The following is a 26,168-nucleotide window of genomic DNA, read 5'->3' on the forward strand; positions in this document are numbered from 1 at the left end:
CAGTGTTGGAAACAATAGCTGTTACTCCTCCCGGGGGCGGGGCATGCGCAGGGGGCCTGTGGAGGCTGGAACAGGTCGTGCAGGGCCTTCAAGGCGGCTGCACTTGCTCAGATGGTATCTGGAGGCACAGGGGGACCAGGGATGGGTTTGAGAAGAGGCGCTTGAACCTTTGTGGCTGGTGTGACCTGGAGGGCATCTTACCGGCTAGGACTTTCCCTCAGGCTCGCGGGAAGCTGGTCATGCTGTCTCTGCTTAATGACCTTGAGCTTTTCTCCTCAAAAGCATCTCTTTTGTTATTGGCCTGTGCCAATTGTTGCTTAAGAGCTGTGATTTCGTGACTGTCCACTTCCCGCCTTGGGACAAATCCCCGTGCCTTTGCTGGGCCTCAGTTTCCCCATCCGATGGTGCTGGGCTGACTAATTCCTAAGGGTAGTCCCAAGCCCCTGTGCACTGGGATTCTGGGGCTCCTGGAGGGTGGCGGGGTGGCGTTTTACTCATGGACACACACCAGAGATGGAAAAAAAGGGGATAGCGAAGGAGAAGGGCTCCCTCTCATTTCTCTTGGGTCCCTGGACCAGGAGAGGAGACCCCATGAGAGCCCTCCTTCTGCATTTGGTGCTTTGCGTCTCTCTTGCTGGCGTGAGTCAGGCAGAGAACTGGGGATGGGGACTATGGACCCAACCTGATGCATCCTGATCACTTCTCCCTTCCCTCCCAATTATGAGACTGCTGGGAGAGGTCCTTTCGTTCCAGAGTGGGTCAGAGTCCTCTGGGGGAATGAGCTGAGCTGAAGGAACCAAGATATTACTGGAGACAGAACCCAGTTCAGCCAAAGAGAGGCCGGGGAGGCGTGGCCCACCAGCTACTGACGCATTATTGTTCACTGTCCGTTGGCTAATTTCTTACTTGATCTTCTGACGTGGAGCTTGAGTTGCAGTTAGTGAGTAAAAATGCCCTTTTGACATGGACCCACGCCTCGCTCATAACCACCACCTGAAAGACGGGCGTATGCTCCTGGTGGATGACTTTTGACCCATCTTTGATAAAGGGGTGAGAATTTTCTCTGATTGGTTCTGTCCAAGGCCTTTCACATGGAAAGTACTGTGTCTTGATGACCTAATTTCAAATTCCTTGATGTCCGTCCATCTGTCCTTTCTTGCCTTCTTCAGAGTAGTGGCTGACATTGTCCCTTGGAGCTGCCGACACTCTGGAATGCGTGCTTAGACAGGAGATGTTTCTAGACACCTGCAGTGTGTTGGGTGTTGGGGAGATGGTGGTGACTTGAACGTGGTCCCTGTCATCATGATGAGAGTTGGTACTTTGAGCACATTTTCCCTCTTGCTTTTCAACAGAAACCCTGGTCTCCCTTAGTCATTTCAGGAGACTAATAGAGTTCTAAGGCCGTGACTTGCAGACACTCTCGTTACTCTGGACTCCAAATAGCTCATTGCCTGTGTGTCGTTTAGATCGTCTATACCGCATCAGCTTTGGTAGCAATCATAGGACCTTATTAATTATTATTTGGGGAAATATGTTCTATACTAAGAAGTCCAAATAATGCTTGGAAACCAGATTTCTTTGGGTGAACCTTAAGAGCCAAGACCATCTAGATTCATATCTAACCTAGCACCGAAGATGTTAATAGTTATGCTTAAAACAGGGGAGAAGGGTTCTCTGGCCAGATGCTGGAACATGATACTTACCCCAGCTCACTTTGGAGAGTTATACTGTGTGTGAGCTGACTAAAGGCTCTGAGAAGTCCTGCAGCAAAGAAACCCATTTGACATTGACTCAGCATTTTCCAGATGCTTAATAGTTTTAGAATTTGTTTCCCGTCCTCATAAACCCATTTAATATTCCTCAGAGCCAGCGTTCCACAAAACAAAAAACCCTGGAAACACTTGTGGAAATGATTTGTTTCAGCCGAAAATGGCCCAATGGCCAATGTAGGTGGTCAGAAGAAGAAATCTGTTATTTGCAAATGCAGAGTTTTGTTTGGCCCAACTTGTTGGCCCCAAACTGAGGAACTAGTGCTCTTCTCCAAGGAAGGAGAGTTCTCTCCTGAGAAGAACCTCTCATCAATTCTTGCAGTGAGTCATGTGAACTCCAGACTATTGACTGAAAGGTGGGGGGCGGGCTCCTACGTTTCCACCCTCTCCAAGGACTCACGAGTCAGGACATTATTTCTGGCTCTTCAGACAGAATATGCAAACGGCCTGTGTTCTCAGACAATCAAGAAGCAATGTCTCGGGCAGCCAGTGATCTGTAACAGGCCCTTGTGACCGTCCTGGCATGGCAGGACACTTTGGAAATAGTACTTTGGTTGAACAAAGCATAGAGTGAAGTATCATGTATAACAGTTTTGCTTTTTTTTTTTTTTTAAAGAAAGATATAAGAGATGTCCAGACGTGAGAGCAGCGGGAGGAGGGGCAATTCCTGTTCTTTTCCATTTCCTAGTTACCTACTGGTTCCCAATTTTCTATTGTCGACGTACGCTCCCTTTGGAAAAAGAAATATACACATATATAAATAAAAATACTTGTGTGTTCAAACAGACACATATAAAAAACATGTATACATCTTGCTGAAATGATAGAATGCGTAAACCAAGATAAATGTAAGTTGGTGAGTTTGGGTCTTCAATCTTTGGTTTCTCATTGTTCCTTCAAAGTGTGTCCTTTTTTAATCTTTCCAGATGGGCAGCAAATTTGGGAGATGGAAGCTACGGTGGATAAAGACAAGAGCCAGCCCGTAAGCACCTGGACGAGATGACTGAGCGCCCCGTCATGTTCCCTTCCCACCTCCCTCGGGCTCTCTTTCCTTCTTTTTTTCTTTCCTTCATCCAAGTCCCAGTGCTTTGGAGCTAACAGGCCCTCAGTAGGTATTAAATGGACACATCAGTTGAACATTTCTTGAGCACCAGGCCCTCTGATTTCTAACCGGGGCATCGTAACAGACTTTGGTAGAGTAAGTGGCAATCCTTTCTTCGCCTGCAGCTGGAAGGTCAAGTTCCCCCTAGATAGAACCTCACCTGTAAATGTACAGAACATGTCTTGACTCCTTTGAGAGGAGCTGGCCTGATGTGCTTGGGCCCTTGCGTAGGAATGTGGGCACTGTTGCAGTTAAGTTGATGATAGCTCCTTCCTTCCAGAACATGCTTTTTGTTGAGATCCCCGAGTATCGAAACAAGCACATCCGTGCATCGGTGAAGGTGAACTTCTACGTCATCAATGGGAAAAGGAAACGAAGTCAGCCTCAGCACTTTACCTACCACCCAGGTAAGGAGTCTTCTCTGGAGGCCCCTTTGGTGTTGAGAGGCAGCCCAGGCATGTGGTGAGGACACATGAGGTCTGCTCCCAGCTGGGTGACCTTGGGCAGGTGACTCAACCTCTCTCAGCCTCCATTTCCTCATCTGTCGAATGGCACCTTCCTTCTAAGACATACAGAAATCACACGCATGTGAAGTTCTTAGCACAGCACATGGTAAGGAGGTATGGATGGTACTGACTAGTGTCTACGTTTTTCTTTGGGGGTGTCGCAGACGAGGAGGGGGGCACGCTTGGACTTGATCAACAACAGAAGGTTGCAAGGCTGATGATGCCTGTCTGTGCCTTAGATTTGCTCCTGATCGAGGGATTGAACATTCCCCGAAAACTGCAGGGTCCTTAGTGGACCCCACAGTGGACCCCGTGGATTCCTGGGTAGACAGCCAGGCCCGGGGGGTTCTCATTTCCACAAAGCACTACAGCTTCCCAAGGCTGACACAGGACTACTAGCCACCCTTCCAGGACCGGAAACCTATAACACGAGGCAATCACCCAGCATATAATTGCCATCCTGTGACAGCGTCATGTGCAGACTTTGGGCTGCCGGAAGCAGGAGACCAAGGGGACTGTCCTGGGAGCCCAGGCTTGGCGGGGTTTGGCTTGGGTGGAGGGCGTCCAGGGGTTTGTCTGGTCACTCTGGCCGTCCACCATCCCAGGACTAACGTGACATGCCATGACTGTCAGGAGTCTGCAGGGGCCCAAGACTATGGGAGACAAACTCTGGGAAGGTTCTAGACTGCGGATCAATGATCCTTTTAAACACAGAGGTTTTCCTTGTGTTCCACGGCACTTTCACCTCGTGCTTATGGTTAGGAGGCCTCCCTGGGCCTGGCGTTGGCCCCTGCCCTTCTGAGCGTGGTCTGAGTGAGAATTCAGTCCCCCAGGTCAACCAGGGACTGAGATGTTGGTCTTTGAAGGGCATCTCGAGAAACGATTCCTGGTTGGTGTCCAAGCTGCCTTTGGCTCTAATGGCCAAACCTCCTTGCTGCCTTGACTTCCCGATGCCTGGTAGATCCCCAAACTTGATTAGCGTCAGTCCAGTGAAGAGACAGGGTCCTCAGCTCCTGGGGCTGGCAGTGTCTTAGGAAAGGATGCTGGAGGAGGACAAGTTCTGGAGACTGTCTTGGTAGGGAGAGAAGCCGCAACGGCACCAGTGCTGATAGTGGGAAGATGATAATGGTAACAGCAGCAAGCATTGAGCACTTACTGTATGCCAGTCTCTGTGCTAAGTACCTTTCACACATCTCATTTCATCTTCCCAGCAACCCCATGGAGACAGGCAGTGTGGTTGTTACTGCCAGGTAACCGATGGGGAAACTGAGGCCCTGGCCTGCAGGTCTCCTTTCCCCCACAATACTACAGGACTAAGGGGATGGATCCACCACCATTTGGTCATTTTCTTTTTCCCAAAAACATCTGAGTGTCAGTTGAATGATAAGTGCTGTTTTAGGTGCTTAGGGACACAGCGTTGAACAAAACAGACCGGAAAAATCCTCCCTTTCAGGGGCCGACAGTCTAGCGGGGGCGGGCTATTCAGATAATAAGTAAGCACAAGAAAGATACAGAATATTTCTGGTGGTGATAAACATTACCAAGGACAGCAAGCCCGGAAGGTGGGTGTGAACCACTAGGGCAGAAGGACAAGGGGGATATAATTTTCAGTCAAGCCTTCTTGTCTGAGCTCTGCCTCCGGGAAAAGCCTGAGAACATCCCAGAGCTGAGATAGAGCTGAGACCTACCAACGGCCTTTCTGCTCCTGGAAAGACCTGCGGTTCCCAATCATCGTCTGGGGTCCAGTTTTTCCCTAAGACTATTACACAGGGAGGCTCTGGGTCAAGGCTAAGATGCGACGGAGCCCAAGTGTCTGCTCCCATCTACTGGGATCCCCAAGGCCACGTTCCCTGCCGCAGCCCGCTGACCCCGTGTGCACCCCCACAGCTCACTAAGAAGGGTACTCCCCATGTGCCTCTCTCTCTCTCCCAGTCCCAGCCATCAAGACGGAGCCCACCGATGAGTACGACCCCACCTTGATCTGCAGCCCCGCGCACGGGGGCCTGGGCAGCCAGCCTTACTACCCACAGCACCCAGTGGTGGCCGAATCCCCCTCCTGCCTCGTGGCCACCATGGCGCCCTGCCAGCAATTCCGCTCGGGGCTCCCGTCCCCCGACGCCCGCTACCAGCAGCAGAACCCAGCGGCCGTCCTCTACCAGCGGAGCAAGAGCCTGAGCCCCAGCCTGCTGGGCTACCAGCAGCCGGCCCTCATGGCCGCGCCCCTGTCCCTGGCGGACGCCCACCGCTCCGTGCTGGTGCACGCCGGCTCCCAGGGCCAGAGCTCCCCGATGCTCCACCCCTCCCCGGCCAACCAGCAGGCCTCACCGGTGATCCACTACTCGCCCACCAACCAGCCGCTGCGCTGCGGCAACCACCAGGAATTCCAGCACATCCTGTACTGCGAGAACTTCGCGCCCGGCCCCACCAGGCCTGGCCCGCCCCCCGCCAGTCAAGGCCAGAGGCTGAGCCCGGGCTCCTACCCCACGGTCATTCAGCAGCAGAGCGCCACCAGCCAAAGAGCCGCCAAAAACGGACCCCCGGTCAGTGACCAAAAGGAAGTATTACCCACAGGAGTGACAATTAAACAGGAGCAGAACTTGGACCAGACCTACTTGGATGACGGTAAGATGCTTGTTTCTTTCTCATTGCCTGTAAGGGACCCCAAAGCATCCCCCGCTTCCCCCAGCGGGTTCACTGGGAGCCTGGGTATCTTCCTACCCAACTTTGGACCTCTGTGTCCCCCTCTTTAATTTAAGGGGGTTGAAGAAGAGAACCTTTAATGCCTCACCCGACCCTGGGCACAAATCCTTTGCCCTGCAGGACTTTTAGGGCAGCTGGTAAGAGACTTAGGGTTTTGCTACAACCAGTGCAATAGAAAGAGCAAATGAGGGCAGTTCTGGCCGAAGGAGTGTCCCACAGGTCATGAACTGGGCTGGTTTAACCGCCACCACTGTCTTTGCATTGCCAAGTGGAGACCAAGAATAGACCAACCGAGAGGAAGGAAGGCGAAACTTTTATTCTCATAGAGGAAAAAAGTCCTGCTTCTTGATAGCTCTCTTTTGTGCATTTGGGGGAGGGGAGTGTAGAAAGGGAAAGAGCAGGCTTGCTGCAAAGCCGAGCATGAATGGGGGGCTCGCAGGCAGGCTCCGGGCATATCTGAGCCGTGAGCCCGTGGAACAGAGACGCATTGAGAGGTGGGGAACAGCGGGCTTCCGTTGTGGTGAGCCCGGCTGCTGGGGTGGATGGGCCAAAGGAAAAGACTCAGGGAGGCTTTGTGTGAGTCTGTAGGTGCCTGAGTTTGCAGGCAGAGGGCAGTGGGTCGGGGTGGGGGAGTGGGGGACCCCCTGGAGGGTCGGTCTTGGCAGAGTGGCTGTGTCTGTCACTGGGCATTGACCCTGGTCTGGGATGTCAGGGAGGAGGGGCCAGCTCTGCTGGAGGACTCCCCTGGGATCTGCCAGGCACCGAGAGGGTGGGGCCAGCAGAGTAACCCCCCCGCGCCCCCCCGCCCCCCCTTCCCCGGAGCGCCAGAGTCAGGAAAACAGGTGGTGTGAGTTTCTTAGTAGAATGAAAACCTACACCACCTACACCACCGGCAGCCTGGGCTTCACCTTTTACAGGCGGCAGCATCTGATATACCCCAAAACGTCAATTATTGTGGAAAATTTACTCTCAGGAACCCAGCCAAGTGATAGGAAGTAAGGCCAAAAACTTCAGAATGGCCACGATGGTTCTTTTAAAAACCAGACACCGAGTATCACTTTGGCGGCAGGCATCCTCTGGTACTCGCTCAAAGACTTTTCCTTTTTTTTGCAAAATTTTGACAATCTGGGTGATCTGTGGGTTCGGGGACTTCTGGTAGTTTCTACATCCTCTCACTAGTAAAACTAGTGATCACAGACTTCCCCCAAGCGCCTCAAGCAAAGATGGCTTGGGCCACTTAGAGGGTCAAACTGCCCTTGCCAGGCCGATCGCTGGGTGTGGCCACGTTAATAATTGATCCGTCTCATCCTGAATGTTCCAGACACAGGTTGGGGGAGGGTCACTGTGCTCGGTTCTGAAAGGGAGACCTACGGGCGATCTGTCGTTGAACATCTTACACTCCAGAGGGTGGAGATAAAATTTTGGTTGCTTATTTGAAAGGGGGCTGTCTTGCAGAAAATCCATTTCATGCAGAATGCCTAATGCGAGCGGATAAGTGAGATGTGGCTGTAACCAGACCTCTCTCCATGCACGCGCTTGGAGGGTGTATCAGGGATGAGGTGCTTTCTAAGTAACTGATGCCTGAGCAGGCCCAGGTAACGTCGTCCCCCACCGACTGTGTGTCTGGTGGTTGGTTTGGTCTCCCGGAGCTGCACAGGTGCTGGCGCCTCCCACCTGTCTGTCTGTCCACCTTAAAGACAAATGCTAAGGGTCTCCTTTGGAGATGGCGACTCAGTCCGTGCCCTGGCTCTTAGGGATCCATCAGTGTCCATGTGGTCATGACTCTCCTTCGAGGGTCCGTCATGGCCCCAGACTCATAGAGGTGCTTCCTGTTTTCATAGAAGTCTGAGTTTCGGACAAAGCAACAGATGATGACAACCCTTTAGGGCCTCCTAATTGCCCCTCTGAACACAGGCAGGTTCAAAGTCATGGTGAAAGTGAGCTCTTGGCAGATCAGTAACATGAGTCAGCCCTAAGGATGTTTCGGAGAACTGCATGTGGTGAAATTGCTTCTCCTGTTGGAGCCTTTTCTTAAGTACTTTCTGCCCAAGCCCAATTCCATGGGATTTTTAGGAGATATGCTCTGAAATGAAGGTTCTGTGGCTTTTAAAGGTGAAAAAAATTCTATAAAACCAAGGTTTTTTTTTCTTTTGAAATTGTTTACTGCAGGACTTATCAGTGCCTTTACTGCACCTATGGACATTGTCAATCTCTAAAACAAAGGATGTAGTGCTTCCCAGGATTACTCAGCCATACGCAAGAGAAGTGCAACTCCAGGGGTGCTGTTCACACTGCATTTTATTATTCTGTCTGTGAATGGAATCCTGGAATGGTTCCACAGGGCAGGCCTGGAACCCCTGTCCCCCAACATTCTGGGGAAATAACCTTGAGGGAATTTTGGAGTTCAGAAGCCCAGCACTGCCCCCATCCCATACGCCTGTGTTCATGCTTCTGAGTTCTTTGGTTTCATGTGGGGCCAGAGCAGGACAGGGCAAGAAAATAATTTCTACCTGTGTGGCTTCCAAAAGGCAGCAAGGTGGCTGCTGGGTATGTCCAGTGCTTGACCAGGAGGGTCCCCCAAGCCTCTGAGCAACGCAGGATGGGCCAGTATGGCCAGTTGTACCCCCTGTGGGCCCCAGACAGCATCACCACGGCAGCTCCCAGGAAGGGGGTGTGCCCTTGGTTTTGCAATTACTGGGATTTCAGACCCCTCCAGTGGAATATTCTCAAATTCCACCGTTGGCTTCGTGGATGTGGGGTTCCAACTTCTCAGTTGATTTTGCGTTGATTTCTGACAGACAAACCGGAAATCCCTGGGTCATTTCTCTAGCCTCGTTGGGAGACATCCCAGGTTGAGAAGCCCCTTTTCTGTGCCTTTCTCGGATTACACCGGGGGGCCTTGCCCACGAAGGCCACATCTGGCAGCCCACCCAGGAATCAGGGTGTGCTTTCAGTGTGCAGGGATTTCTCATATGTCCTTCGCGAGAGCGCGCTGGAGTGTTTCAAGGGTCAAGGGAAGGTTCCTTGAGCTGGAAAAGGAAGGGGTCACCCGCAGACTCGGGTCCAAGCACAAACAAATCATCTTCGAAGTTGAAAGTGCCACTCGGCTGTGATCCCTGGGAGCCCCCACGTTTGGGTGTCCCCCTGACCCTTCACGCATGGTCCAGAGTGTCCCGCACGGGCGTTCCCCCTGACGCCGTCATGTTGCATTCCTGCACGCAGACTGTCTGACTGGGCCCCCCTTTTTCTTGGAACTCCGAAAGGCAGCTTCTGCTTTCCCTCCTCTAAGGACTTGAGACATTTTCAAAAAGTCTCATTTTGCCCTGGCAACGGAAGTGGGTTTCCAGAGCCACGTGCGTCCTCACTCGTGCCTCTGCCTTTCCTCCTCCCACAGCAGGCTCTTAACCTCGCTCTTCGGAAAGGTGGGCTTTGCCCACGCACTCCCTTGTCTTTTCTCTGTCTTCTTTTTTTTTTTTTTTTTAAAGATTTTATTTATTTATTTGACAGACAGAGATCACAAGTAGGCAGAGAGGCAGGCAGAGAGAGAGAGAGGAGGAAGCAGGCTCCCCATGGAGGAGAGAGCCCGATGTGGGGCTCGATCCCAGGACCCTGGGACCATGACCTGAGCCGAAGGGCAAAGGCTTTAACCCACTGAGCCACCCAGGCGCCCCTTTTCTCTGTCTTCTTGTCCCTAGAACTTCCTTGTTCTGAAGTCCCTGATTTTACCTGGAAAACACCAGCAGTGAATAAATCCTTCCCTCCTTCCCTTCCAGCCTCCAGCCTCTTTCCTGCTGACCTTTCCTGCTGGTAGGCTTCCCTCCTTCCCTCTGTCTCCTCCATCCTGACCCTCCTGCCCTCCCCCTGCACCTCTCTCCCACCCCTAGGTAGTGACTGGGTACCGACTCTGTGCCCGGCACTGTTCTGGGACTTGGGTACACAGGCGAACAAGTCAGATGAAGTCCTTGCTCGTGGGGTAAATTTTCGGTAAAGAAGACAGACATTCGTATGTAAGGTAATAAGCATATTTCAGATGGTGATAAAAGGCCATGAGGGAAATTGCACAAGGATAGGAGTGAGCGTCTGGCCGGATGGGGGTGGTGTTGGCCCCTGAGATGCCGTGCGCAGAAAGGTTGATGTGGGGAGGTGGGGACAGCAGGTGGGGTGGGGACAGCCTGTGGGGGTGGGGACAGCAGGTCAGGGTGAGGACAGCAGGTGCCGGCAGCTAAGAGGGCTGAGGGATGGGCCAGCATTGGCCGGGTTTTTCGCAGTGCCGTATGATTTGATTTACCTTTTGAAAAGGTGACTCTGGCTATGTTTGGAAAATGGACCACAGGGAGGCAGGAGTCGGCCAACAGGGGCCTTGCTTTGTTTTGGACGAAGCCAGATATAAACAGTGGCAGTTTATGGAGGGGAGATGCATTTTACAAAAGGTTGCCTTATGTGTCCTCTCATTAGTGCGATTATTTAAAATGTGACTGAAATTGTCAAGACGGGATTAGTTCCAAAGTAGCGCTTGCTTTGCCCGCCTGGAACAATGGTGTTGGGGGGGATGCGGGGGTGACTGAGCCCCATCAGCCCTGGGCACTTGGATCCGGCAGGTAGGGAGAGTGTGCGCCACGCAGACCCAGGCAGGGGAGAGGCGTGGATGCGCTCTCCATGCCACCGTGGGCACAGTCTCTGCCGAACCGGGGGTTCTCGGGTCACCAGGCCATCTCACCGCAGGCTCTGGGTGGTGGCCTCTGCCATCCACCTCGGGATTCAGCCACAGATGAGAGGACTCAGGGGCAATGGGAGACTTGGGACGCCAAGGAATTCCTCGATCCCATCCTCGAGATGTCGGGGAGAAAGGATGCAGTCGTGGTGATGCTTGAGCCTCCGCCAGCGGCTGGGGAGGACGGCGGATGGCATGTGCATGTGTGCATGTCAGTGAGTGTCCCTCCAGGCGCCAAGAGCTCAGAGCAGTCCGGTTTTGGATCTGCTTCTGTGGTCTTCGTGTGAACTACTTAAGAAATCATTTATTGAAATACATCGAATGAATCTGAATCTCTCGCTACATATTTAAATGTCGAGACCTATGCACGTTCAGAAATGAGGTGCATACTCCGAATGTCACCGGCTGGGCCACCCACGGGATTACCACCTGGACCCTGCCCAGCACCCCAGAAGTCCCTATGGGTCCCCCCTCCTCTGTGCCATCCCCCAGCATGGCCACTCTCCTGCCCTCTGACCCCAGAGATTCGTTTTGCCTTTCCGTAGAGAAGGAAGTCATACAGTGGCGCTCACGTGTGTTGGCTGCTCGCATCAACCGCGGGCCCGGGCCACTGGAGATGCCGCTGGGCACAGCTGGGGTTCACTCCCTCATTGCCGTGGATCATTCCATCCAGGGAATCGCCTGTAGGCTCTGTACCCGTGTTTCTGTTGACAGACCTTCAGCTCGTTTCCAGTTTTATGAATCAAATTCTTATGATCTCTTCTTCGGGTGCCCACCCACAAGGTCAGGAGGAGACCCTTGCCAGACACCCTTCCTAAGTGGGTGAACCCATTTATCTGCCCTCAGCGGGGCATGGGTGGCCCATGAGGGTGTGGTTCATTCCATATCTCCTGGCCTTGGGATCTGTCCTCACGCCTGATGAACTGCCTGGTGGTGGGGGTTCCAGGCCACAGACCCCAGCCTCTGTTTTCTCTCTCCTGAAAAGTCTACCTCTCGCTCAGATACTCAGAGTGCCAAAGATTCATGAAGATCGGAAGTTGGGAGTTGCTGGCCAAGGACATAAGACTCCTGAAGGACGTCCAGCATTTCCTCTGGGCTCCATTAATAATAATCGTGACGATCACAGTAGCTCTGCTTCAAGTTTCTCCTGGCTCGTTCTCCAGGCTTACCTGTATCTTGGCCACTGTGGCCTTTTTTTGTTTGACAAGAATACTTGATGCAAGAAGCAACTAGGAAAAGCCTCGGCGGAAGCTCTGGTGTGTGACCGGCTTTCCCAGAGCAAAGACACGGTATAGCTGCTCTGATCATCTCAGGGGCCAACACGGTCCCACGTTCCACGGTCCCAGGCTCCCTCCCCACCCAGGGAAAGACCTGGCAGGGAAAGTGAGCACTGCGGGCTGACCCACTGCGGGTTAGGTGGCGGTGGCTAGCTCCCTTTCTCCCTTTGGGAGAGCCACTCAGGCACAGTGGGAAGGGCAGCCCACGGAATTCTCCATGGAGGAGAGTTCAGGCTGGCAGGCAGCGTGGAACCGGAGGGTCAGCCCCCCTCCAGAAACCAGGCAAGCTGGTGGCCTGCCCTCATGCCGTCTGTGTTCTGCGTTTGGTCTTGCTTTCATTCTCCCCTTCCCTTGTGCCAGCTGTCAGTGTTTCCTCAGCGTGACTCCTGACGACATGAGACACCAGGTTTGACTTGTGACCCTGGGGGGCAGGTTACTGCCTGGCTGTGCCCCCATCTCCCTCTCTGTCCCATGCAGACGCTCGTCCCTCCTCCCTCCTCCCTCCTGGGGCTGCCATCAGAAGGAAATGAATGGATTCGTGCTAGAACGATGTTTGGCACAAAGTAACTCTCCATAAATGTTAGCTGCCGTTTTTGTTCAGGAGTTAACACGGCTTACATTCTTATAAAAGTGTATTTGCTCAGGAGAATAAAAAATTGGCTCTTAGGACCCTTAGGCCCTGTCCCCCTGCATGGCCCGGGCTCAGGGGGCCCTTCCCAGGCTACCTTCTGGGGACCTCGGGATGTGTGCCTGCGTGAGGAGATGATGCCATCTGCCCAGGGACTGCTGGAAAGGCCGGTGAGCATGGCCCCTGCTCTCCTCCCCTGGCAGAGCGTGGCCCGGTGGCCCAAGTTTTGTTAGTGGTGCCACTGGCAGAGGGGCCAAGGGAGTTGGAAGCTGGATGCACCAGCGCGTGAGAAGCTGGCCAGGGAGGAGTGGGCAGAGGGATGTGCAGAAAGGGAGGAAGGAGCAGAGGGGGACTGGCACAGCTTTGTTCAGCAGGTCAGGAATCTTTCCAGGGATTGCCCGGTGCCCACGGCAAGCCTGTGACAAAGCAGCCCCCGGAGGGAGAGGGGAGAGGCGTGCACAGCCCAGGGTCAGCCTGGTGCTACCAAGAGCGGACCTGGGGCCCGGGCGCTGCGTTGGCCCCGGGAGGACTGGGGCAGCACGGGGATGGCGCCTCCTGATGAGGCCACAGGGATGCCTCGAGAGGTGCCGGAGCCGTGGATCAGGGCGCTGCTGTTCACCAGAAACCAAAGCCAAGTTTAATTCACACAGCCGCCCTGAGTGGGTGCCCACGGCGTCCCGCCCCCGCTGAGGTCTTTGGTCAGCGTTCTTTTTTAAAGTTCATTTGAAGATGTTTACACTTTATTGAGGCAGTGTGTTCACATGCTTTAAAAAAAAAACATACAAAAAGGTCTGTGCAGCGCAGTCTTGCTCCCATGTCTGCCCTGCCCCCTCTCCTGCCTTCTGGAACATTCGCCTTTCTCAAACTTGCTTCGCCACCACCCTCTCTGGCCAGGCTGCTCTGGCAGCTCTTTCCTGTCAGCGCCGGCGTGACTGTCCGTCCCGCAGGCACACCGTCTGTCTGGTTATGTACCGTGACCCTTCACAGGGCCACACACCTGTAATATATAAGGTTTCTTCACTCCGTAAGATCCGGTCTTCACCCGCTTGGAAATGCAGGCTCTAGAGTTCATGTACTCACAGGCAGGGGCAAATACATCTTCCTGTTTTCCTCTTCCTTCTACAAAATGCCACGGATTGGTTCCCAGGTCCCCCCCATGGATGGGGAATTGGGCATCTCCTGTACAAGCAGCACCTGCAAATCTGTCACCCGCTGAAGGGACTGCTGTGCCAGGGACTGGTTTTCGGGACTGGGAAGGCTGGTCTGAGGGTCCAGCATGGATCTGGGGGGCCTGTGGGGTGGAGAGTTCCAGGCTTGCTTTCATTCTGGCCTCACCTCCTTACTCTTTCACGGCCCCAGAATGGAATAAAGGCTCCTCCTCGGAAGGAAAGCACTCTGGCCAGGACCTGGTAAGCACGGTGAACCGGAGTGAACCGGAGGCTCTCCCCAGCCCTGCCGTCATTATCCTCATCATCAGGTCTGGCCATCACTATGGTCTGAAATATGTGGGTCCCCACAACATCCACATGCTGAGGCCTAACCCCCAAGGGGATGGTATCCCAAGGTGTGGCCCCTGGGAGGGGCTTAGGGCATGAGAGCAGAGCCTCCTGAAAGGGACTGGTGTTCTCATAGGCGAGACCCCCCCAGAAGCCGTGTGAGCTTACAGGGGAAGGAGGCTGTCTATGAGGAACAGGTGGTGCCTCGATCTTGGAACTTCTTGACCTCCAGAATCGTGAGACATAAATCCTTGTTGTTTCTGAACCGCCCAGCGGCTCATCTGGTTCAGCAGCCGGAACAGACTAAGACAGCCGCGCAGGTGGTCAGCGCCGGCTGGGCTTTGAAGAAGAACCCGGAGGCTGACTCAACCTGTGTCCTTGCGACCTTGCTAGGCTACTTCTTGTGAATTCAGCAAAGGATATTTAAGAGTCTTACTAGAAAATTCCAAAGTCCAGGAAACTGTTTGTCTAGGGAAGAGCCCTCAACGTTTGCGAGAGCCGCTGCCGGAAGATGAGCTGATGGAGCCCACAGCCCGTCTGCGACCCTCTCTTCCAGGAGAGGGAGCATCTCGGAGGTACTTTCCTAGAGGCGACTTTATTTTGCCCCTCTTGCTATTCCCTCACCTTCTAAGAACCTCAGATTTCTCTCGCTGGGCCCCTTAGGTGTCCTTTGATCCCCAGTGATGTGTCCTTTGCATCGCTAGCTCGTGTAAGTAACAAGGAGCCACCGTCCAGCAGAGTCCAGACCCGGAGATGCTCAGCCATCTTTTTAAAATTCTGCAGCGCAGATGTTTCCGAAGGAATGTGCTCTTGCGTTTCAAGGTCAAGAGCTACCAAACCACAAGAAAGTCCATTCTCAGACTTGCTGTCCACTCAGCCTGCATTCCGGGGCAGCATCTGACCCATAGCGAGCAGACAGGGCCCAGTAAAGAGGACCAAGAGACACGTCACTTGGTGTCGTCCGATGGCCCCACAGTCACCCCACCCAAACCCACGCTTTTAACTGTTCTGAGTCATTTGCGCAGCTCTTGTTTCTACCTCCAAGTGAGGTTATTGTCTTGTGGTAACAAGTAAATATCCTTGTGCAGGAATAAGTGATCAGTAAGACAAGATTTATGGGTAGATCAGCACCCAAACCTGCTTTGAAAAGCTCGTCTCTGTTTTCAGGCTTACTGGCAGAGGGTGCAGAAGTGCTGAAGCTCACTTCCTCCCTAGCCAGTGGGCTGGGCATGCCCAAAGCTCTGCTCCTTGCAGGACGGCACAGGGACTGCTGGGAGCACCCTTACGTGGAGGGCCGTGGTTGTCATGGCCCTTCAGTGGTCCCAGGCCACAAGCCAACACAGTCCTGAATTTTTGCATTAAAAAATACGAAACTTCTCAGTATCTGCTCTAGCCGTCACTTGTCTCTCTCTAGAAAAGTAGAACTTGAAAAGCAATTTAGTTGTTGGAGGTCATGAGTTAATGCGTGGCTGCATATCAGATCTTCTTTTAATGCTGCCTTTTTCTCTGTACTCCCTACCCTCTTCCCCATCAAGAAACCCATTTCAGATAAATAGTAAAGCTTTATTTACCCCCCCAAAAAAAAAACCTTTTATGAAGAAGCCCTGGTTTCACTCCATTCTATAGAGCTAAGAGCCGGGTGCATGTTGTTTTTGTGGCCTTTGGGCATAATTCTGGACTCTTTTCGTGCCCTGGGCCCGTTCAGCTTTATTTCAGCATGAATTTTCTTTTACTTTTCATGCTCTCAGGAAAAAAGAGGGGCTTTGTTCTCAGGGAATGATGAAACCATGTCTCTGGCCCTTCTCCACCACATTCTTGACACCTCTTTAATTTGTTAAACCTGAGGATCTGGTGAAGCTGAGCCTGGGCCTATAAAGGCAAGGCTGTGGCCTGTTTTGTCCATCCAGGATGTCAGGAGTCTTGCCCTGGGCAAAGTCACCAGCAAACCGAGGCTTGAGATTCCGGAACGAAGTCTGTTCAGGTCCTCAGCAAGCAGTCCTGGCACTTTAAGGCTTTGGGATGCCATCTGCCTCTTCTCTTTCAGTGGCCATGAAGCGGGATCTCTGGCAAACCAAAATGGAGCGCTTCCTGGTCATTTTACCATGGACGCTGAGCACCCTGACTTGATTTTATGATGGGATCATCTGTTGCAAGTGGTTTGGACTTAAGTCCCAGGCGTTCTGCAAACCAGCAAATGGGTTGCATCTGAAGCCTGTTAGTTCCACACCATCCCAGGAAAGTTGAAAGGACACTCCCTGGTTGCTAGTTTCCAAAACTCTGGACAGAGTGAAGGTTCTGTTGCATAAGCTGACTTACGTGGACGCCGCCTTCGAAATGTTCCGCAGCCGGTTCTTATAGATTTCTGGAAGTTGGTGGTGTCTTTTTGAATTTTCAGCTTTCCTGGATGCCTAAAAAAGAATTGACCCAAAGTTGATTAATGCACCCTTTCCACTTCTCGCAGATGGATCGAGTTGTGGTCTGCTTCAGTACTTGGACTAGGGGCGGCCAACTGCTGTTCCATGGGCTCCATTTAGCCTGAAGATATTTTGTTTGGCCCACACAGTATTTTAAAAAATATTTGGATTCGATGCCAACATTTAAAAACCGGGAGATTGCACATAAAAATACAGATTTCAGGCTTTCCTTGGAAAATCCAAGAATCGCCTGCCCTGGGCCCCACGCTCTGCATGCTGGCTACCCGGAATCCAAGTCAAGGCTGGCCTACTGTCGAGACCACCTCCGTTAGACAGAGCACGGACCTGTGTCCTCTGCAGCCCCCGCCCTGCCCTGCTGCGTCCTGAAGGTGGGCGGGAGGCCGTTGTGTTTTGCCATGATGCTTGTGCTGTTGATTTTCTCGTCCTTGGCTGACCTCACTCTGTCAGGGTTTCTTTCTGATCTGTTAAGGATCTGAACTGGTGACCCATCTTCTGGAAGGGCCATTTCCATCCGTGGCTGCCTAACTCAGCACTCGGTAGACCGCCACACTCAAAATGTATCAGCTCCCTCCATCTTTCTCCTGTCTCCCTCTTTGTAGCTGGTGGTGGGGGGGTAAGATTAAAAAAAAAAAAAAGAAAAGAAAAGAAAAGCTTTTATTATGAAATGTTTTGGATATACCCAAATGTAGAGTAACAGAGTGTACCCATGGACCCACCACTCAGCATCGATTGTTTTCAACTCCCGGCTGATGCCTTTTCTTCCATACCTCCACCATCTCCCACTCCCATCGTAGCCAATCCTAGACATCAGAAATTCTAGAGAGCAGAACCGTGTCATTGCATGTGTAAATATGTGCTCTGTGTGCCTCAGAGGAAAAGAAAACACTCCTAATACTCTTAGCACACATGAAATTTCATGAAAATGCTCTACTATCATGAAATGTCCAGTGTTTAAACTTCCTGTTGTCTCATACCTATCGTAAAGTGTTCTTTTTTTTCTTTGTTTTGTTTTCATGACTTTATAGTTTGTCTGAATTGGGATTCAGACCAGGCCCATACCTTCTAAGGTGGGATACCTTGGTTTCTCTAAGTCTGCTTTAATCTAAAGGTTCCCCCACAGAACTATTTTTATTATTATTATTTTGCCATTTATTTGTTAAAAAACCGGTTTCTTTATCCCATGACATTTCTTACAGTCTGGCTTTTGGCAGTTATAGTCCTGGGATGAGGTTAAGCATCCCCGTCCCCCCCCATCTTCTGTATTTCCTGTAAATTGGCAGTTGATTCTAGAAGCTCAGTTGATTCAGAGGCCAAGATGCCCTCACAGCTGGCGGTGGGTCCTTTCGTCAGGAAGCACATGGTGTCAGGTCGCTTCTCTCAGAGGTGACGTTCGTAACCGTCCGTAGTGCTTCTCTCCGTGGATTCAGTGGTGTGTTAATGGCAAAATGGTGGTATTCTGTTCTAATTCTGTCTTCCCTTCCTCTTCTGTTAGTTGGAAAACTTCTATAAAGAGAAATGTCCCTTCATCGACAATGGTAGAATTCATATAGGAAAAGAAGGATGAATGCTTGATTCTTTCCCTTTATTTACCAAGTTTTTAAAATAATGGGTTGGTTCCTTAACATCCTCCAGAGGCAATCAATTAGGGTTTTGTGGGGGTTTTTTTTGTGCCATTATGAATTCATAGATTTAAACATAATTTTTTTTTTGGATTTTAATAGACCTTTTTTGGGTAGTTCCTTTTGTCCTCATCATTCGATGGGTCTCAGTATTATGACTTCCTCTCCTTTCTTTCTCTGGCTTAGCAACATGCTTCTTCTGAGGTGTTGGGGAGGAACGAATCCTGTGTGTAGACTCAGGGTTATGATCCCTGCACGTGTGAAGGGGACATCATAAGATAGAACCTGTGCACGGGCTGGCGGAGGTATTCCTCAAAGCATTGCGGAGTCTTCAGCTTCAAAGCGGTTGGAGTTTGCAGGGCAGGAGAAAGTTATGCATTGATTAGGTCTACAGGGCTGCTGTAACCAGAACCCAATTAACAGCAGCTTAAACAAGATAGATGCTTGGCTTGCTTTCCGATAAAACAGCACGGGCATAAACAGTCCAGGGCTGCAATACTGGCCACGAGGTGCCAAGATGAGGCTCTTTCTGTCTTGTCATTCCACCATTCTCAGGGTGGTGCCCCATCTGCATTGTCCAAGATGGCTCCTGGATGGAGGAGAGGGTGGGGACGAGGAGGAGGAAAGGCATGCTCCTTCCTCTCAGCAGGGTAACCTGATAATCTCATATGGCCCTTCATCTGACACCTCATTGGCCAGAGCCTTGTCATGTGACCACACTGAGCTGCAAGGGAGGCTGGGAAATGTAGTTTTAAGGATGTACATTTCCCAATCACAAAACCTGTGACTCTGGGTGACAGGAGAACAGACTCAGGGTTTCTGCACATGAAGCATGATCGTAATGGGAAAATAGCTCCAAAAGGAGGTTGGATATTTTGTAATTTTTGATGTTCTTAGGAGTTTCTTCATCTGTTCCATGAGTACTTATTGAATGCCTCCCATGTGCCGAGCGAAGTTTGTAGGTTCTGCAGACACAGTCGTGCACGAAGCAGAGGGAGTCCCTGCCTTCATGGGACTTACCTCCTGGTTGGGGAACGAAGCAAACAGTTAAACAAATAGATATGATCATGTCCAGTGGTCATAGCACTAGGAGGAAAATCTAAAACAGAATGAGGCCTCAAGGACATAGTTACTGATTCTTCCCAAATTTAGGGACTACTTCTCTTCAGTCCAAGAACCACCAGAACATTTTCTTATCTTTTTGCCTGAATCAAGTTTCTCAACCTCTAGACTACGGACATTTGGGGCTGGATGATTCTTTGTTGGGGTGCCCTGAGTACGGTAGGACGGTTAGCAGCACCCCTGGTCCCCGGCCACTGGATTCCAGCAGCCCACCTGCCTCCCCACTTGTGACAGCCAGGTGACCCCTCAGCGTGGAACACTGCTGCTAAGAACCAGCAGTCTGACGGATTTAGTGCCGATTCTGGTGGAAACAACGCCTTTATAACGTGGAATGTTGACCAGACTCTCACATACTTTTGGCACCTGGGGGTCTACTCTAGAACAAGCCTGTTCTATCGACTGGAGAATTCTTAGATCTCACTGGGTGTGTAAAGCCACCAGGAAGCAGTTTCTCGCTGTGCACAGTGGATTTCCTGGTGAAAGCCCAGGACACTGGCTTCGGGGCCAGATGTTGACGAGTAGCTGAAGTCTAAGGCAGCTTGACTCGGAGCCTGCTTTGTGGCCTTGGGTGAGGCATGTGTGAAAAGTGCCCCACAAAAAATGGGGAGGGCTGACAGTGTGGGTTTGGCCTCCCATAGCCTGTGGCGGGGTAGGCTGGCTGCCTCGGGGAACGTCCCGGAGCCATCTTTGGGGCATTTGCCTTCTTGTTTGCTTCTAACCGACTGCTTGCCCATTCGTTCATTCCTACTTTGAAAAGATAACCAATGGGCACCGACTGCATGCTGGACTTTGTGCTGGGGGCTGGAACACACCAGCGAACCCAGTGCATGAGGCCCCTCTTCTGACAGTCTCTAGGGGGAAAATGTTGGTCAAAAATCCACCAATAAATAAGGAGGCTTTCAGCTGGAGCTCAGGGCTCGGAATAAAACAAACAAGGGGATGGTCGAGGAGGGAGGGACTTCACATGGGGACAGCCAGGGACAGCTTGCTTGAGGGGGTGGCCTGGACCTGAGACCCGGAGGAGGAGGTGGGGGACGGGAATTCCAGGCAGGTGGAACAGCACGTGCAAAGGCCCAGAGCTGGGAGGAAGCCCGATTGGTGTGGAGGGCAGAGAGGGGTCTCATGTCGTTGACAGCCGTAGCCAGGAGGTGAGTGAGAGGGAGGTTTGGGGGTAGACCCGACCACAGAGGGCCTCAGAGGCCACAGCGAGAGGCCTGGTTTTGATCCCGGGAGGGAGGGGAAGCTGCTGGCAGATGGCTGGGGGAGTGTGTGTTTGCCAGGCTGGCAAGTACAGGAAATAATTATAACAACAGTCTCTCGCACTTAATGAGCACCTTTGGAAGGCAGAGACTAATTACCATCTCCCGTCGCAGCTGTGAGTTCAGGCCGAGGGACAAGGGAAGGATTTGTCTCAGGTCCCAGAGCTGGAGCCCAGAGGAGAAGCCGTCAGAGGCGCGTGTGTATCGGTGGCCTGAGAGTCATCTAGATACAATTCACGAGCGGAACGGGACATTCATCTTGGGCCTTTGCACTCCCTCCGTCCGACGGGCCTCGAGAACGTGGGCTTTCACGGCAGACCCGCCAGTCTGTCTGCCGCCTGCACACCCCACTGTGGATGCCGCCCTGGGAATCCAGTGCCCCCCCCCACTCTGTCCCTGGCTCCCCTGTCTGGCTGGCTGCCTAGGGAATGGGGGTGTGTGGCCTTAGGCAAGTTACTAAATACCTGTGACCCCAACTTCCCTGTTTGTAAAAGGGGGATCATAACGGTGCTCTGGGTTGAAATGACTGACACGTGGCTGATGCCTGTAACAGCAGCCACGGGAGGCACTTGGCAGGGAGTAACTGGCAGCTCATCGTGTCCCCTGTCACCGTCCTCTCTGTCCAGAGCCAAGGAATGTCCTATCCATACATCTGGGATGTGCCAGCCCTTCGTTAATGTCCTCTTGTCTGTTCCGGGTTGAAGCCATCTGCTCAGACATTGCAGTGAGCCTCATATCAGGGCCCCTGGCCCGTCCGCCAGAGCCCCCCTTTCCCCGAGTGAGGGGCGCGGGTGTGGACTGCCCTCTTGTCCTCGCGAGCAGATGACCCGAAGCAACCTACCTGCCTATTAATAAGATACAGTCCCCAAAGAGGGTGTCGAGCAGTTGAGACAGGAGCCTAGGGGAGACCTCTTGCTGTTGGTGTTTTTAAATTTACTGATTTCTTTTTCTTCTTGGCTATATGCACGTATTCCTTAAGAAAATTTGCGAAGAAAAAAATAAAAGGAACACACTTCAGGTCAGAGAAATGATCCTACAGGCTTGCATGAAAAATGGGGTTTTCGAAATGGAAAGCTGTTAGTTTTGCTCTCGGATTCCTCTCACTGTTTGGACGCAACGTTGGGCCTCTCGTCCGCCCCTCTCGGCTTTGAGTGGAGGATGCCATGTGGCTGTGCTGAGACTTTCTTGCCTCTGAACTTGTGCCCATACCATAACCTCTGCCTGGAATGCCATCCCCTCCCTCTTGTGCCTTCTGGAGTCCAGCCAGCGTTTGGAGGCTCTGCCCAGCTCCCTGTAGCGGGGCGGGGCGGGGCTCTCCTCCTCCGAGTCCTGGAGACACACACGGCCCCTGGCAGGTGCTGTCCATCCCTATACCTCTCAGGTGTTTCTGGTTTTTTTTTCCTCCTGGCTCAAGTCCAAGTCTCTGGGTAGGAAGGGCTACCATCTCTGACTTGGTACCCACAACTGCCCCTGCGATGGCTTTGCACACAGTAGGTCGTTGGCAGCATCCGCTCTTGCCCGTTTGCTCCAAGCCTCGCCCACTCCCCACAGGTGAGACGTAGGGCCCTGAGTGAATGTCTGAGAACAGAACGGACACCCACCGTATGCCGTCTGGCTCTTAAATGATGCGAGACTGTTCATCCTGAAACAACAGTAATACTTATTTTTAATAATAATGATAGTAGCGGATACTTTGATGGTACTCACTGTGTGCCAGGCACTCTGCTAAGACTTTACCCATGCTAACTCATTTAACCTTCACAGGTTAACCCTCACAACAGCCCCTGAGGCAAGTACTGCTATTACTCCCATTTTAGAGGCGAGGAAACTCTAGCCCAGAGAGATTAGGCGACTGACTAAGGTCACACAGCCTGCGAGTAAACATGTAGTCGTCCTTTCTCTATGTGTTCTTGAGGCAAGATGCTACCTCCTCCCGTGGAAGTTCAGGAGTGGAAATGCACAGCCTTGTGACACCCGCTAGCAGGGTTTGAGAGTGCATGAAAGTGGGCAACAGCCTGTGTCCCGGTCCCAGAAGCAGGTCTCATCAGGACAGCTTTGGAACCTAGAGCTGTGAGCTTTTCAAAAGGCCTGAGAGAGACGCAGGGTTGGGGGTGGTAGTGGAAGTAGAGGACTAACCCTCTAAATCCCATGACAGCTGCAAAACGGAGGTGACGGTTGTCACAGAGAATGCCCATAAACAAGAGATGTCCGCGGCCACCTTTAGCCTTCGTAGCAATAGTTTCACGACATCCAGTGCAAATGATGGGGGTGTCTCAGTGGTCTGGCATGCCAGGGCCTAGCATTTCCGAAAGTAGCCGTGCCTTGGCCTTGACGGTCCTGCCGGGCCGGTGCACGGCACGGAGAGGCAGCGGCCAGGCCCTGGGTTCCCTCCCAGCCCCCTGCTCCGTGGGCCCCCCACGGTCCAGTTGGCCCAGCTGGGGGCAGGCCTTCAAAAATGTGCTGGCCCCGGGGCCCACGAGAAAATCGATTTCTCGCCTGCAGCCGGCCGCACTGCCCAGCGCCCGGCCATCCTGTGGTTGTTGTGACAGCAAAACCCGGTGCCATGGAAACGGTTGTGCAAGCCCTGAACAGGCTGCCCGGGAGAGCGTGTGCGCGGTAGCCTCAGTCCTCTGCTGGGCTTGGCCGGGGGCTGGCGCTAGGCTCCGCGGCAACTTTTCTGCAGGGAGACCCGCGAGCCCCTTTCCTGCCTGCGCCAGGAGGCGGGCCTGGCTGGCACGTGCGCCCCTCCTCTCTCTGCCGGGGCTGCCTACGCCCCCGGCTCCTCCCGCAGATAGTGTCCCCGGGCCCAGCTGGCCGAGAGCGAGGTGGCCGGGGACGCCCGGAATGGGCATCCGAGCTGGCCGGGGCTTCCCTCTGTAAACAGCACGGTGTTTGCATCCCGGGGCTGGCCAGGGCTCTCCTGGCCGGGCCTGGCGCAGCCCGCGGGGCCTCCCTCCCGCTGCGGTTCCAGGCGTTTCTGGGGGTGGAAAACAGAAACCAGCCCTGTGTTCTCCAAGCTGCCAAGCTTCTGAGAAATTCCTGCCTCGGCCCAGGAACTGGAACTCCCTTCTCCTGCCGACCCCTGGCCCCTTGCACAGACTGGTCCAAGCTCCTCCACTCTGGCTGGCGCCCCGTTTTGCTCTGATCAGAGCGACGGTCCTACGATGGTCTCCTGTCTTCTGTGTAGTCGCTGTCGCTTGACTCGTCCTCTTTTGGGTGCTCACCCCAAGATGGCCTCTTGGCACTTGACTGTGCCCAGGACTGCCCTGGAAAGAGCTTTCTAAGTTCCCACTCCAGATCACAGCCCTGGGGCGCTGGTGCTCTGAGCTCTTGCTCTTAGCCTTGCGGGGGCCCCTCTGTGTGGCTGGTGCTGGCAGAGGGACAGAAGTAGAGCCCTCTGTCTCAAGTCACTCTTGCGGAGGCGGGAATCCTGAGAAGATCCAGGCCCCCTCCTGTGGGGGCCTCGCATTTCCAGGAGGGGCTCGTTCACGCCAGCGGGTCTCTTAAGGAGAAACGGGACGGCGTGTTTTCCTGTGGAGGTTGGCATGAAAGTTTCTATTTTGGAAAGCTGGACGTCCTGGCCCAAACTGTTTGCCCTTGAGTCTGTTCCACTCAACACATCTGCTGAGTGCCTACTGTGTACCAAGCAGAAAACAAGTCAGAGGGGGTCGCCTTCATACCTTGCCCTGTGGTGTGTAGTAAGGCAAGTGTGCACATGGGTGTGCGTGGACCCACCATGACGCCTGCCAAGGAACAGCCCCGGAGCTAGTCTGGGCACGAGAAAGCACTTGGCCCAGTCAGGTTCTCCTTGGACGATCGGGGTTAACTCCAATCATTTTAGGCCCAAACAGAAAGCTCTGTCTTTACCATTAAACCCAGGTTTACGGGCGGGGCAGGAGCGCAGGGTAGGGGGGTTTTGAGTTTGCGCCCGGGGCGTCACCGCCTACATTCAGATCTTGGCGCGGCTACCTGCTCAGGCTCTGTCACTCTGAGCAAGAGCCTGGGTTTACGGACCTACAGAACGGGAACAGAGCAACATCTCCTGGTGGGGCCTCGTGAACCCTGCCTGGTCAGCGCGTGTAGGTGGCAGCCCCCTACACTGTGCGTTGACGCCTGTGGCCAGCCAGGTACACGGACAGGTGCCGGGCGAGTGAGGGCAGGTCCCTGGGCCGTGGATCTTGCAGCCTAAGGGAGAGTGGGGATAGTGTGTACGACAGAAATGCGTTTCAGATGGGGAGGCAGGCCACGAAGGAACAGGTGCTGTGGGACAGAGTCAGTTAGGGAAGGCCTCTTGGAGGAGGAGGCATTCTCCTGCCCCAGATGTGCTCCAGGCCCTTCCCCATCCCCTGAAGGGGCGCTGCTTCCTGCTGCTCTCCAAGCACTAGATCCTGTGGGAGGCAGCAGGGGATGGGGCTCATCTGTCTTCCTTGTTCCCTGGCTCTATTCCCTACCTGCGCCCCCTTCCTCCCTTACCCCTTCCCCACCTTCTTCCTTCTCTGCCCCACCCCCTTTCCCTCCCTCCTTCCCTTCTTTCTCTTCTGTCCTTCCTCCCTGCCTCCTTCCCTCCCTCCCTTCTTACCAGTACCAAATTGCTTTTATTACATATATACATAAGATACAAACATAACAATACCAATATTGTGTCCCTCCCCTGAGTGTAAAGAAAAAGAACATAATCAGTGCCTTGTAGCTCTTCTGTCTTTGAAAATTTTGTAATTTGCAAACCTTTCAGTTAGGTTTCTCTACAAGATGGCTCTTTAAAAAACTTTTCTCTGATTTTCACTGTCAGAGCTAAAAATGTAATTCTCAAATTTTCACTTGTCTCCTGAGTGCCCTATTCATTTTCTCTCTCTCTCTCTGTTTTTCTACAGCTTGTTTGACTCTGGATCCAAGGCAGGGCCCACACGTTGTGGTTGTTTGGCGTGTTTTTGTCTCTTTCCTCTGCTCCTGTCCCTGTCATCTTTCTCCCCTTTGCTGTCTTCAAGAAGCCACATGGTTCACACCATGGCTGGTTCAGCAGATTGAAGCCCCACTGGCCTCTGACGGGTTGCTCCGTGCCCAGTATTTCCTGCAAATTAGTAGTGAGCCAAGGGGCTGGATCAATTCTGCTTCATGTTTCGGGGGCGACCACCTCAGAAGAGGCGGTGTGCTCCCACGTCAGGAGGGACCTGGGGTGCAGCTGTGTCTTTCCCCCAGGGCTCACGGTCAGGGATGTGTCCTCTTCACCCCCTGCCTTCGAGTCATGCTGTCCTCAGTTCTGTGTCTGGCACTTCCTTTTCTTTCTAACATTTCCACCTGCTTGATTCTCCACACAGTAGTATGTTTAGTTTTGTGTGCTTGTGGAGGGTACATAAACGGGATCGTTCTCTAAGAAGATTCGGGTGTTGTCGTTTTGGTAGCTGTTGCGCTTTCCTTTTCTCTGCTGTGTAGTATTCCATTATTAGAACTCTTGGATCCATCCTACTGGGAGACCTCTGGCCATTTCCAGATTTCTCCCCTTTGCTTGTGACAGACAGTTCCTTCTGGAATATTCTTTCTCTGTCT

The 26,168-nt window shown here is 52.8% G+C and overlaps 1 protein-coding gene across 1 annotated transcript in view; it reads left to right on the top strand.

Annotated features, from left to right (window-relative positions):
• Positions 1–26,168, top strand: part of NFATC2 (nuclear factor of activated T cells 2) — a 139,895-nt gene that overhangs the window by 93,163 nt on the left and 20,564 nt on the right. Inside the window, exons 7-9 of the mRNA XM_044262822.1 lie at positions 2,696–2,751; positions 3,152–3,278; positions 5,310–5,999. Coding sequence (XP_044118757.1) covers positions 2,696–2,751; positions 3,152–3,278; positions 5,310–5,999 — 873 coding nt within the window. The remainder of the gene's footprint in view (positions 1–2,695; positions 2,752–3,151; positions 3,279–5,309; positions 6,000–26,168) is intronic.

This window comes from Neovison vison, chromosome 8 (genome assembly GCF_020171115.1).
Source record: "Neovison vison isolate M4711 chromosome 8, ASM_NN_V1, whole genome shotgun sequence".
NCBI lineage: Eukaryota > Metazoa > Chordata > Mammalia > Carnivora > Mustelidae > Neogale > Neogale vison.